Source organism: Oncorhynchus clarkii, chromosome 26, assembly GCF_045791955.1.
Source record: "Oncorhynchus clarkii lewisi isolate Uvic-CL-2024 chromosome 26, UVic_Ocla_1.0, whole genome shotgun sequence".
NCBI classification, from domain to species: Eukaryota; Metazoa; Chordata; class Actinopteri; order Salmoniformes; family Salmonidae; genus Oncorhynchus; species Oncorhynchus clarkii.
Genome location: NC_092172.1, coordinates 25,706,326 through 25,720,239, shown reverse-complemented (window position 1 = coordinate 25,720,239; position 13,914 = coordinate 25,706,326). Strand labels below are relative to the sequence as shown.

Sequence of the window (13,914 nt, the reverse complement as noted above, 5' to 3'; positions counted from 1 at the left end):
CTCTAGGTGAAGCAGGCGGTGACGCAACACATTTTAAGCCGACATTCTAATATTTAATATTACAGAATGTGAAGGGGTGGTTCGGTCACTTTTTTTCTCAGCCTTCTCTAGGCCCTGCTCACTGCGGCTGACAAAATACATAAAGAGATGTTCCCCCTTAGGGGCGCTCTCTGTATCGAAGTGTAGCTCCTCATCCTTCACAGGTCTGAAGCCACGGATGGATGTGTTTTTAACAGGGGTCTGTCTGCGAGGCACTTTAGTCATCCTGAGCCTGAGCCAGGCAGAACAGAAAACAACAGAATAATCCTAACGTAATGCTGAAGTGAGGATGAGAGGGGAGACAGGCCTAACAGCTCTGTCTTGGCTGTATGCTGCCAGCTCCAAGAGACAATCTATTCCACAATCCCGTGTCCAGACAGGCCGGTTGAGCTCCAAAATAATGATCCGACCTGATCACCCACTGGCAAGGCAACATCGCAGGGAAGGACAGAGGGAGAATAGAGGGAGTTGGGAGAGCAAAATAGAGAGATGGGGAGAGAGCGACAGAGAAGGAGCAGACAGAGAGAGATTATCTTGATCCAAAACAGGAACAAAATAGTTTTTACAGGTAATTAAACCAACAAAATTAGAAGTTACCTTCTGCACTGTCATTTGACATGGATATGGCAACACCACTGACCTATATGCAGTGATAATGAATAAGACGATAATGAATGTGAAATGAGTTAGCCTTAATATTATAATAACACTTTGTCTATTACTATGAGTGACTGAGAAATCTACTGGATCGAACTGAGAAATAAAGAACTTACTCTTCATTGATAATATAATATAATTGTAACATGCAAAAACACACCAGAATGGTTAAGGACCATCACCTAATTTGACTGAGCATTGCTTACACACCTTGTGATTCATTGTAGTCTGAATAATGTCTGAAATATGTCATGTGGAAAGCACATTAAGGGTGAATATTGTATTACATCTACTGATATATGCTGAATATTTGTTACTATACTGCTAAGTAGGCTTTCACATTGATTTAGCTAAACACACAGCATGTTGGCTGCCAGCAGCAGAAGAGATCCAGGCCTGGGGCGACGCCAACACTGATTGTGTTCAGATAAGAACATGCTCAAGTCCTCCTAACCATATTTGCATTTTTTTCACACAAATTGAAAGGTATGCAGATCAACAGAGAGAGAGAGAGGAGGCTGGATGATGCGAGTGAATTCATGTAATGAGTTGAAACAAGGAGGCCCGATGCTGCATTCGTTTGACTTACAGTCATTGGCTGATTGGACTGTGTAGAATAGGAGTGGATGAGAACAGCTATAGCTTCCATACAGTACACTATACAGATCAAACCAAAACCAAAATGTAATTTGCCAAAATTGTGAAGGAAGCTTTCATGTTCTCACTGTTGTTCAGGTCAGTCCCCATTCAGCCATAATGCTTGGCCCTGAGAGTTAGCCAGGGGGATCTGCCTCTCCTCTACTCCCCTTAGCCAGAGTGATGAACTACTCCAAGCCGACAGGGAAAGACATGGAAGTTTGGGTATAATAGGCTGAACTAAAAGGGATCCGGATGGACAGGAACAGATGGAGCACTGAATATGCTCTCCTTAGACATCATCAACCGGAACTTTACATTTTACTAATTGTGTTTTAGATCGATCAAAGTGGTTATATCACAGAAGATTTGGCCATGATCGATCGTTGGCCTGAATCTTTGCTCTGTTACTAAGTAGAATAACTTAGTAACAATAATATGTGTATATTTCCAGAGCTGGTTGTTTTGCTAAGCCAAGCGCATCCAGGAAGGAGTCTCCTCATGAGCAGTCTGAAACAGGAGACAGGTGTGTGCAGCAACGGCGAGCTAACATGGACCAAAGTCGCTCCAGTTTCCCAGATAGAGCACTGTATAAAAGTGTGTGTGTGTGTGTGTGTGTGTGTGTGTGTGTGTGTGTGTGTGTGTGTGTGTGTGTGTGTGTGTGTGTGTGTGTGTGTGTGTGTGTGTGTGTGTGTGTGTGTGTGTGTGTGTGTGTGTGTGTGTGTTTGTCTTTCTGTAGACATCCCCTACAATACACTCCCTCCCCACACATTCCCCTCTGTCAGACTCAAGACCACATTATTCTCGCCTTGTCTAGTATTCCTACTTCCCTCTCAAGCCCGGTTCCTTTAAACAGTCATGGCACTCTATTGAGAGCAGAGAGAGAGGCAGTGGCTGGGAGACTGGGTGGTACTGTCAGACTGGAACAAGTGGAACAGGGGCTATACAGCCCGTTTCACCTGGCCTCACCTCTATAGAAATCATTTTTTTGTGAGAAACAACAGCTCTGGGCTTTGGTTCACATCACAGAACTATGTTATGTTTTAGACTGAATTTTCACCTTTCCTCCACTGTATATTAAATGTTCAGTCTGGGATCTTAAGCACTTACAAATTGTAACATATTGTACAAATTACATTAAAATATATATATATAGAATAATTTGCAATTCGTAACATATCAAATTCAGAATTACTGGCTGAAATTATACAATACCTTCAAAGCATCACTTTAATGATAAATCGGTGGGGATTAATTTGATTTGATTTCCAATGATTTATTAATTTAAAAAATGACTGCTGATATTGAATGTGAATGTAATGTTAATAATGTTTACAATATAAATTGATAGATCGCGAAAACTAACATCTTGGACATTCTTCTCAGATGAGAGGGAAGTTCAAACTTTGAATCAATCATCTATCCTTTGTATATTTCTACACTGTGTGAGTTCATACAGCGCAGATACTGTACACATGGTGCTATGGTGTGCAAATACAAATCATCATGTACCTTGAAGTCATCTGGGAGAAGCAGTTTGCAGGTCCTGAGGAAGCTGAGAATGTAACGGAATATTTCTCCATCCCTGTCGATGAAGTAGTGCTGCTTCAAGCTGTCCAGCACGATGGGCTCTGTGCCATTAAACAGACGGCTGATTCTGGAAATTGAAACACACACATATAATGGAATGAGGTTGAGTTGAGCGGCTGCCTTCAAATGTATGAAACAATTACCCTCCATTTCTTTTTTCCATTTTATTAGCTCTAAGTCTGAAATGTATTAGCATCCTGGTTGAAACAAGGGGCTTAAGGGACATTTCCTGTGTTCCAGGCCTGTTTGAAGTGTCCCTTCTGCTGTGTGATTAGGACAACATACAGTGTCTCAGCTGGTACTTACAGATATTAATGTTATGGGTTCAGTTTAAAGCTCTATTACTAAAGGGTTAATAAAAAATTGAACTGGGGTTTGCTACAATGAAATATGATATATGATTCTCTATAGCATTTGAATCCATGATGCTCTGATGTTCATACTCTGATACCTATTTGTGTTTTAAATACAAATGTTCTATTGAATTATGTATTTATTTGGTTCATTGTTGAAAACAAGAGCCCACGTGTGACTATTCCACCTCGTGCTATTCACTGTAAAAATCAGCATTCACTCAAAAAGTAATTTCTCTAAAATAACTGATGCAGGTTTCCCATTAGAATGCAGAACAACAGAGGGAAATTCCATGAATTATGGACATAACTTCTAAGTAATAAGACACCTGTAGATTGCCAAGCATCCATCCATAGTCGGCCTCTCAAAATGTAACCAGGAGTGAACAAGGAGCCTGGCTAACACTGGAAAATGCAGTAATCTGTTAGCTTTCATCCTACCATATACTGTCGATACGATGCCTTGAGATATGGTTGGAAACTACAAATTTTTCTCATCTCTTGTGAGGTTGTCATGGTACAGGTGTAAGATCTTACTTTGATCACCCTGTTGCAGGAGAACTTTCTTGCAATGCAGGAAATTAAAAATATGTAGTGTATTTGACGTTTACAAAGGCTTCTGAAGTTTAGAATTTCCACTTTTAAATTTCAGACTTGATTTTCCCAAACTGGCCCAAATAAAGATCCTGCATCATTAGCTACTGTAGCTCTCAACCATTAGTTCATTCATTTCACCTCAGATCTGCACTAGGTGATAATAGCTATAGACCTGGAAGGAAGAGAAATAGGACTTTTATGTTGGTCATTTTAGAGACATGATTGACATGGTGTCTCTATCACTGTTTTACTTAAGTATTTGTACGTGTCACTCAACAGTTTTCTGTAGAAGTGGCAGTTCAGAGTATTTAGAGTAACCTTTAAAATGGTTTGACTGAAACATTTCCCTCGTCTCTCCCAGAAACAGCTCTTGGCAGAGAGAAGGCTTCTCTGTTATCATTGTTCTGATGTAATCAGCTCTTTAATCATGCTAACAGCTTTTAGGTCAGCTGAGCACAGTTAAACCACAAAGAAAACCACCAGAAAGTCTCATTCTCACAAGCTGCTTTAGCCCAGTGACTGTTAAATCCTGTTATAAGGCATAACACAAGAAAGAGAGATGCTATGGGAATCTACACACACAGAGCTGTATTACATTTGAGTCATTTAGCAGACACTCTTATCCAGAGCACATTACAGTAGTGAGCACATGCATTTTCATACTTTGTCATACAGGTCCCCCATGAGAATCAAATCCACAACTCCAGCATTGCAAGCACAATGTTCTACCAAGTGAGCCACACGGGACCATTTTATAGCCTTGACTTTATAGTTTAAATTTCTAAAGCGAATTGCATTTACTTTCCATTACAATCCTTTGCTTTGTAAAGACACACACAGTAACTGTATCAAAGGGCTTCATCAGGTATAGACTGAATCCTATCATGTAGAATTTGCCATGTTTTTCCTTTCCTGTTAACTGTATAAAGAGAGCCAGTTCAAAGATGCTCTCGCTCTCTTTCTCTTCACTCTCTTTCCCTCCCCTTCTCTCTCTCTCTCCATCTTGCCCCTCTCTCTTTCTCTCTTTCTCTCTGAAAATCGATGCAAAATGCTTTATAAAAAACCAATACTCATCTCCCTGTTATGCCCGAGGTGTTCCTTTCTCATATGGTCTTGCAATTCTTCCAGCTAGAATTTCACCATACCCCTCCAGGCTAACTCTGTTTTTCATCTCCACTTTTTTAAAAAGCAATTAAAATGCTGCCTGTTTTTCTTTTCTTTCTTTCTTTTTCCCTCTCTCCATTTCTGTATCTCCCTCAGTCTCAGTGTTTCCTTTTGGTAAATCACCGATTGGGGGCCCTCCGCACCTGAAAGACGGACCCCCGCACTCACCCAGCTTTGTTTCTGTCATGTCAGACAGGTAGAGAGCTATACACCATCCTGCCTGCCTGCCTGAGAGAGAGAGGGAGAGAGAGAGAGAGGGAGGGAGAGAGAGAGAGAGAGAGAGAGAGAGAGAGAGAGAGAGAGAGAGAGGGGGAGAAAGACGGTGATAGAGAAAGAGAGAGCGAGAGAGAGAGAGAGAGAGAGAGAGAGAGAGAGAGAGAGAGAGAGAGAGAGAGAGAGAGAGAGGGAGAAAGATGGTGATAGAGAAAGAGAGAACGAGCGAGAGAGAGAGAGAGAGAGAGAGAGAGAGAGAGAGAGAGGGGCAGAGTGGGAGTTTGTGAAGGACAGGAGCATCTCTGATCTCCCATCCCAGCGGTGCTGAGTAGAGGCAGTGTGGTTGAGCAGGCGGTAGGTAGGCATCTCATGGACCCACACATGTCAGACTAACAGTTTAGAGTCTGAAACTCATGGCTAGGGATGTGGGTGGGTCAAGACAAGTGCAGCTTTTCACTCTCTCCAAAATGAAAGACCTGAGCTGTCTTCAATAGATTCCCAATTAATTCAGACATACATTGCAGGACATCTTACATATGTCTGTGAAAACAAATGGCCAGAGAGTGTGTTTGGATGAATGTATCAAACCCAACTTCAAGGGTGTACACTGGCTCTGTGAATAGATTTACAACTGGTTAGGGAAGTCCATTGTCAAGTGTACACAGAGATTAAAACTGAAGGTTCAAATATTACTGAACATGTGTAAAAGACTTTCATAAAGGGGAGTAATAGTGCGTTTGGAGAGTGGTATATTGAGTGAATGTAGAACAAGTGGTATAGTAGCACACTACAGTGGTTTCCAAACTGTGGGGGTCCACCCTCAAGAAAATTGTAGAATGCATTTTTGAAATTGGGTAGTGCATCATCAGTATTCCTCTTGTCATATTAGTCATTGAATACCTTAGAGAGATATTTATAACTTGTCAGAAATGTCCAGATCAACTAGCCCGTGTCAGCTAAGGTTTTTTTGCCCATAGATTTTGTTGTAATGTTCGACTCCCTGAAATATTACATAAATACACATTAGACATGGCAAAATGTGTAGAATTGAAATCAAATTAGCTTTATACCAGAAAAAATGTTCTCTCCACCAACAAGAGGAGTGTGAACAGTTTGTGTCATGAACAGTGCTTGTGCCCATAGAAATAGACATGGGGGGTCCCGAATGCTGGAAGGGGGCATAAGTGAAAATGTTTGGGAACCCCTGGCATTGTAGACAGTACCAGGGATGGCTGCAGGTAGTTAGAGCATTGGGCCAGTAACCAAAAGGTTGCTGGTTTGAATACCCAAGGTAATTTTTTGTTTATGTTTTTTAGCTATACTATATGCCATCCCTCATAGCTAATGGAAACAAGAGAAATTGTCAAAATAAGCAATAACTTATGTCAAGGGTCATTTCAAAATAGTTTCCTTGTCTGTGTAATATTCTTCTCATTTACTTTCCTCGGCCTCAGTAGAATGGAGCTCTGACGCTTATCTCCTTAACTGTGAACTCCCCAGAGCGGGTATCAATGTTTGATGACCTCTGTCCCTTACTGCAGTCTGTACAGAGGAAGATGAATACCCAGACATTAGTTACTAGACTAAGTTTCTCTACGCACTCTGCATTATTAACGCAGCAATCTATTAAAAGTAATCATCAACTTACAATTCTTTGAACCTTGTTCTTTAATTGTTATGTTTCAGTGGATCATGAATGGCGGACTAGGACTAGACACCTCCATGCACACCACACCGGATGTCCTCTAAAAAGACTGCATATAAGTCTGGTTACTGCAGTGTAATTGTTTTGCTTTCTGTCAGCCATTATCCTAATTCACATAAAAGGGCTCCTCCTCCACTGGCTCCAGAGGAAAGTGAACCCCTGAGGCAGACTGTGTGGAACACTGAGGAGAGAGAGAGAGAGAGAGAGAGAGAGAGAGAGAGAGACAGAGAGAGAGAGAGAGAGAGAGAGAGAGAGAGAACTGGCTCTCACATACGCAGTGGTATCCTGTCATTATTTTTACTGTAAAAGCACTGCTACTCCTTACTATACAGCATGTATGCTACATTTGTATGGCTTTTCACCCTTGTGTATAATGTATATGCAATGTGTAACATCATTATGCAACATCATTATGCGAGGTCAGTGAAGGCTCCTCAGAGGAGGAAGGGAAGGGCCATTGTCCTCAGTGAATTTCAGAAAACAGAATTTAATAAAAAAATAAAAATGGTAAAACATTTAAAAAGTTATTATTTTTAGATAAAACTATACTAAATATATTCACATCTCAGCAAATAATTGATTAAAACACACTTATTGCAATGAAGGTCTACAGTAGCCTCAACAGCACTCTGTAGGGTAGCACAACAGTGTACCCTGAGGACAGATAGCTTCCTCTGAGTACAATGACTTAAATAAAAAACCTAGGAGGCTCATAGTTCTCACCCCCTTCCATAGACATACACAGTAATTATGACAACTTCCGGAGGACGTCCTCCAACCTATCTGAGCTCTTGCAGCATGAACTGACATGTTGTCCACCCAATCAAAGGATCAGAGAATGAGTACTGAAAGCATAAGCTACAGCTAGCTAGCACTGCAATGCATAAAATGTGGTGAGTAGTTGACTCAAATAAAGAGAAAGACAATAGTTTAACAGTTTTGAACAAATTAATTTCTCCCAACATGAAGGAGAAGCAAGAGAGAGATAGAAAGAGGGATTTCATCATTTTCACTTTCAATATCACTTACTTAGCTAACAAATGCATCTAGCTAGTTTAGCCTAACACAACACAGGAACTCTTCCAAGTCAAGGTAAGCTTTTGATTTACTAATTTATTGCCACTGGGGCCCGCCAGTGTAAGTGCTAAACTGCTTACTGACTGTACACTGTAACTTTACTGCATGATTGTAGTGGGTTTACTAACGTGTTAGTTCTATTAGCTATGTTGACTATGACGTTACTTTAACTAATATGGTGACAACAATGTAGGCTGTGTGTAGCGGTTATGATATGGTTTGGCTTGGAAATTTTTTTTTGCCTGGTCACATACAGCTGATGTGTTGCGCATTGAAGTCCACAAGCAAAGGGACTTCAATTCGCATAGATGCGAGAAGGATCAGCTATGAAAAGCCAACTGACATTTACTCCTGAGGTGCTGACTTGCTGCACCCTCGACAACTACTGTGATTATTATTATTTGACCATGCTGGTCATTTATGAACATTTGAACATCTTGGCCATGTTCTGTTATAATCTCCACCCAGAACAGCCAGAAGAGGACTGGCCATCCCTCATAGCCTGGTTCCTCTCTAGGTTTCTTCCTAGGTTTTGGCCTTTCTAGGGAGTTTTTCTAGCCACTGTGCTTCTACACCTGCATTGCTTGCTGTTTGGGGTTTTAGGCTGGGTTTCTGTACAGCACTTTGAGATATCAGCTGATGTAAAAAGGGCTTTATAAATACATTTGATTTGATTTGATACAATCTGGCTGCTAGGAAAGTCAACTGTGTTTTTCCCATGATCAGAGGGGTATTCATTCTGCCGATTCTGTTGAAAAACGTTTCTTAGCAAACAGAACAAAACGGGGATAAACATATCTGAATTTGTCCTATAGAAACTATTGTTTGCAACTGTTGGACTAATGATTACACCCTAGATCAGCTAGATACAGGCAAGAGTGTGCAAGGCGGTATTGAAAGTGTCACTGTCTGTCCATGTGTCACTGTCTGTAGCCTCAAAATGTTCTGTCGACCTGTGTGCACCAACGTTATAAACTTTCATTCATAGGCTAGGTTGTAGCAACCTCATAATTGGTATAGTGAAAATGTGAGTATCATGTTGTAGCCTAAACCTATTGCTGTAACATTGAATTTGGTGATTGGAATATGAATGGTAGTCATCCAATATGCTGTAATACAAATAAGGCCATGTCCATTAAAAAAAACGTCCTCCCTCATTTTAAACGGCACCAACCGCCACTGTGTGAGGTACATGGTGGTGTAAAAGTTACATGATAAATAGTATAAACATAAGTGTAAAACAACACAGAATAATTTGCATAATGTACATCCAGGGAATATGTGTTGTGGTACAGTGAGTGTATATGAAACAACCTGTATTTGAACATCTAGAAAGTCATCCAAATATATCAACTATTGATTTACTGAAATTCTAATTCTAATGTCATAAAACGGTGGGTAATATGCACATAATGCTAGTAATAACAAAAACGTTCACTCAGGTATTGTGTACCTGCAGTGTCTGGTCCTGTCTTGCTGTCCAACCCTCTTAAATGAACCAAACACAGCTTATAGCAATGACAGACATGACATAATAATACTAAGGATAAACAATGGCCTATTATAGGCATGGAGATTTTCTCACAAGATAAATCATGCTGGTTTAGGGACATAGAAAACAAAGTAGTGGACAGTGATTTCCTGTCAGAGCTGTGTGAATATCCCAGGCTTATGTTGATACATTTCCTCTAAGCATTTCCTTAGATCTTCCTAAAAACTGATGTACGTTTACCTTGGCTTAGCTGAAACTCTGGCTTCAAGTAATAGCAATTGACTTGGGCATGTAGCTCATGGAATATATAACATAAGGGGTCATTTCTATAGAAAGCACAAACTAACTTCAGCATAAACTATTAGCTTTACTATAAAGTTGCATGGCTGGTTTTTAGTTGCAAATCATTTGGACATGGATTAGAGATGGTTTTAGATAAATTAGTTGTGTTACTATAATGGGGAAATAACAGCTGACATTTTCTCTCTCCATAATGTACAATTCAAGTGCATAAACCTGTAGCATCACTTCAGTGAATAAAAGAGTCAGCAACTGCAATTAACAAATGTCCATGTGTTATAAACATGTTATAATCAAATAAATTTCAAATGAGGCCATATGGAGGTTAGGCTATTCAATATACAATATCAAACTAGAGAGAAACAATCATTAAAGCAATCAAGTATATCACTGATATCAAAAACTTGTAATGAGGGGTTTTGGAGCATCATGTGCTAACAAAAGTGTTACTGTGCACAATTACTTATTTAAGTTTATGGTGGGAGACATTTTCAAGTACAATATGTATCAGTAGGCTACACTCCTATATTAAAAATGTTAAAAATTAATCCTGCAACAAAAGCACCTTGGGTGGCACATCTTGGTACTGTGGATAATAAACGACAAACACATTTCACTTATGGAATGAGAATATCCGATTCCTTACCTTGAGTCTGGGTATTTGGTGAGAGTAGCCAGGCTACTAGTATACATGTGTCCCCCGACGTCAATGTGAACCGGAGCATTCGATTTTGTCAGTTGAGCCGGTAGAGGGATTCCTTGTGTGGACATAGGAGATACCGGGGACCGGGTCAAAGACAGTCGTGACATGCTTCTTCCTTCCTGAAAACAAGTAAATGGAAAAGCCATAGACATCATAAATTACTCCGGTCTCCGGAAAGTCTGTATCTTCCACCAGTGCGATCCTGAGCCTTATCAGATCACTTCCATGTCTGTCTGCTCGCATATTTAGTTTACAAATTATTGCCACCGTTCTAATGAAGTATGTTTGCATCTTTTCATTCAACCCCGGGGGGCAGGATAGGAGGATGATTATTACGGCTCCAGAAAGAGGAATGCTAGGTGTCAGCCTCTAGGGGGATAAAACAAACTGCAATATTCTAATTAAAGGTCGTGTTATGTGTTAGACGTGATATGCCCAGACACACCAACCACCAATCTGAGAATACGGAATCCAGGGCATTTGTTCCCGAGTAACTCTGTTCCTGAACCACACATAAGAAAACATTCACCCCTTACAAGACTGTTGTGTTGTTTCTTTATTTGAACCCCACACAATAATGTCCTATACATGGAAAATAAACATTTAAAAAAGTTATTGGTGCATTAAAAATAGCATCTCATATCATAGGAGTCAAGTTAAATTATATGTATCAAACACTATAAAAATAACAGGACCAACCAAGATGTGGAGACAAACTACTTAATAACTCTATAATATCTGTCATGTACATGGTCAGGGGTTTTAATTAATTGCTCGGGAATCCTCCAATGACCTTTTAGAAACGTGGGCATGCTTTTGCCACATGTTCAACCAAGAAAGGATGCAAGTCCTCAGGCTGGTGTGAATATTGGGGATGTTGGACGGATAGGCATGAGAAACATATGACCACTTCATGAATGTCAACTATCCGTTAAATGAATCCCTCCCAAACTAGGTAGCATACACTGGGTTGGCGCGCTTCAGGCCACAGCGCAGTCCGAGGCGCATGGATACAGTTCGTCAGAGTTGGGTTAAACAATGATGTAGGCTATTAAACAGACATGTGGGTATTGGGGATCATAGTTGCGTACAACCAATCACCACAATCGAATTGAATTAAGATTCATCAAAATAACATGTTTTCCTATGGTTATTTACTTTGTAATATGCAAAAATTACGCACATGCCTGTCAATTAAATCCCAACATCTCAACTCACAAACGTTTAATTAACATCAGAGTCAGGTATATTGGAAACAGATATAGTTAGAAAATGTCAAGGAACTTACATTAGGATATGGTTTCATGAAAAAATATATATCCATCATGTCTGCAAAAATGGCGGGTCGCTGAAATAAACTAAATTATTATAATTTGAAAGAAAGGCATTTCATCAACTTGTTCTTCCATGCAAGAGCACATTTACTAAGCTTTGAATAAAAGGTCAACAGAAGGCAGTTGTTAGGGCTCATTCAGCCCTTTGCTCCAGGCGAGATGCCCTGGGGCACAAAGTGTTGTTGAAGACTACAGAATGTTCCAGGGTGTTGCCCGCCTCGCTGTATACACCACCAAGCCTTCAGGAATAATGATCATTTAATACGACGCTGGATGATACATTTCAGGCCCCAGTGAAAGAAAGACTTCAAAAGACTTAAGAAGTTTTTGGCGTATGAGGCTATCCCACCTCTTCATTTAGCCATGGGCCACAGTAACCAATACCGATAATATTGTTGGGGGAATATATACCAGATAGGAGGCGCGCACGCACGCACGCACGCACACACACACACACACACACACACGCACACGCACACACACACGATTAAAATGGGAGGAGTTGACGGAGTGGAGGGTAACGTGAAATATTGGAAAACATATTATTTTATATATATATATATAAAATAATATGTTTTCCTATATATATATATATATATACTATTATATATATATGATCAATATGGGGGGCAAAGATTAACATTATTAAAAGGCTATAAGCCAAGAAACTCGATTCCTTTATAGTCTCACAAGAGTTCTCAAATAAAAAAAGACAAATACCGGAACTATTACCATTGACTCGTTTGAATGAGATCAACTGACATGCTCCGTGGCTTTGTGTTATAATAGTTTCCTATTGACCAACATTCCAGCTGTAGTAACTCTAGCCAATAAGCCGGTTTTAAACGTTCACAAGAGTTGGGTTTCACTGTGGGCAATGGTTTACCAAAGAAAGATATTTGACAATTGCACAAAGCAAAGATTAGAATGTGCGTAATTGTTATAAAATCAAATAGCCCAAAGAACATGCACAGTAGCAGAGATCCATAGTGTATCCACTTTTGCACTCTTGAACACAGTTTACATGGATGCCCACGGATAACCAGATGCACAATATGGCGTCTTACTAATTTCTACCAACATGAAGTTATGATCCAGAGAGGTTTGATACAAAAGCGAACAATGCGTAAAATGAATGCGTAAATATGCCAACAGCATCAATAGACAACAAGGGAAAGACTACAGCCTAGACAAACATTCACACCTTTCCCAGACTGGACAAAACATAGCCCTACTACAAGTAAAGTTATTCCAAATTACCTGGTGTTGAGTATAGTTTGTTCGCTGATACTGTAGGCTATCATACCATGAGGAAATTCCGTATCTTAATATGAATTTAGTCATACCGTTTCAAACATCGTAGGAGTCCGAGGGAATCCGTGCCAGTTTATATCAGTCCCAGCTGATGACTGCGTTCCCCTTTTTCACATGCCCCGAGTGTCGTAGAACTAGAGTGCCATCCAATAGCTTACCCAAGCATTCCTCAAGTAGAATCCGCTCCTTTGGAACGAAACTGCCAACACTGTATCCACAAACTGTTCTAAAACATGTGAATCTAACAGTGAAAGCTACTATGATTAAAAAGAAGGGTCGCTGTGGCTTTAAAGATCTATCTATAGCTGATGCTGGCTGACTTGCTCAGACCAAGCTCTTTCCACAAAAGCGGCACAGGAAGAAGCAAAGCAGCGTTCTTACCTTATACATAGAAGAGACTTTCCCTTTTCGGTTCTTATTTGTATACAGTTAAAATTTGAGTCGGTCAAATCCTGCTTCGTATTTTAGCTTCTTGGGTGCCCTTTTGCTTAAATGATACTACCGGTCTGTTATGAGAAGAAAGACAATAATCCTGTCTCTAAATAACAGAGCAGCGCTAAAAATGAATTCTTGCTCCGGGCTGCCCAAACGCCTCTGGGGCAAGGATTAGGCTACACTTAGCTCTACTCGCACCCAGTCAGATTTTAAAAACGAATAAGTGATACTCTCTCCCTGTTACAAAAATGATGTATATGACCAGATATAATAATTCATGTCAGATTTTTCGTATTTTCCGGTAA

The 13,914-nt window shown here is 40.1% G+C and overlaps 1 protein-coding gene across 4 annotated transcripts in view; it reads right to left on the bottom strand.

The window, feature by feature from the left end:
- LOC139384795 (BTB/POZ domain-containing protein kctd15-like) overlaps nt 1-13,342 on the bottom strand; it is a 28,569-nt gene extending 15,227 nt beyond the window's left edge. For 2 of the 4 annotated variants that reach the window (XM_071129675.1, XM_071129678.1), the window contains exons 1-3: nt 13,121-13,245; nt 10,470-10,645; nt 2,845-2,989 (exon numbers count right to left, since the gene is read on the bottom strand). In XM_071129675.1, coding sequence (XP_070985776.1) covers nt 2,845-2,989; nt 10,470-10,645; nt 13,121-13,204 — 405 coding nt within the window. In that variant the 5' untranslated portion in view covers nt 13,205-13,245. Of the gene's footprint in view, nt 1-2,844; nt 2,990-10,469; nt 10,646-11,814; nt 12,236-13,120 lie in introns of those variants that run through there. The other 2 variants (XM_071129677.1, XM_071129676.1) reach the window with 2 other exon arrangements.
- Between the last annotated feature and the right edge of the window lie 572 nt (nt 13,343-13,914).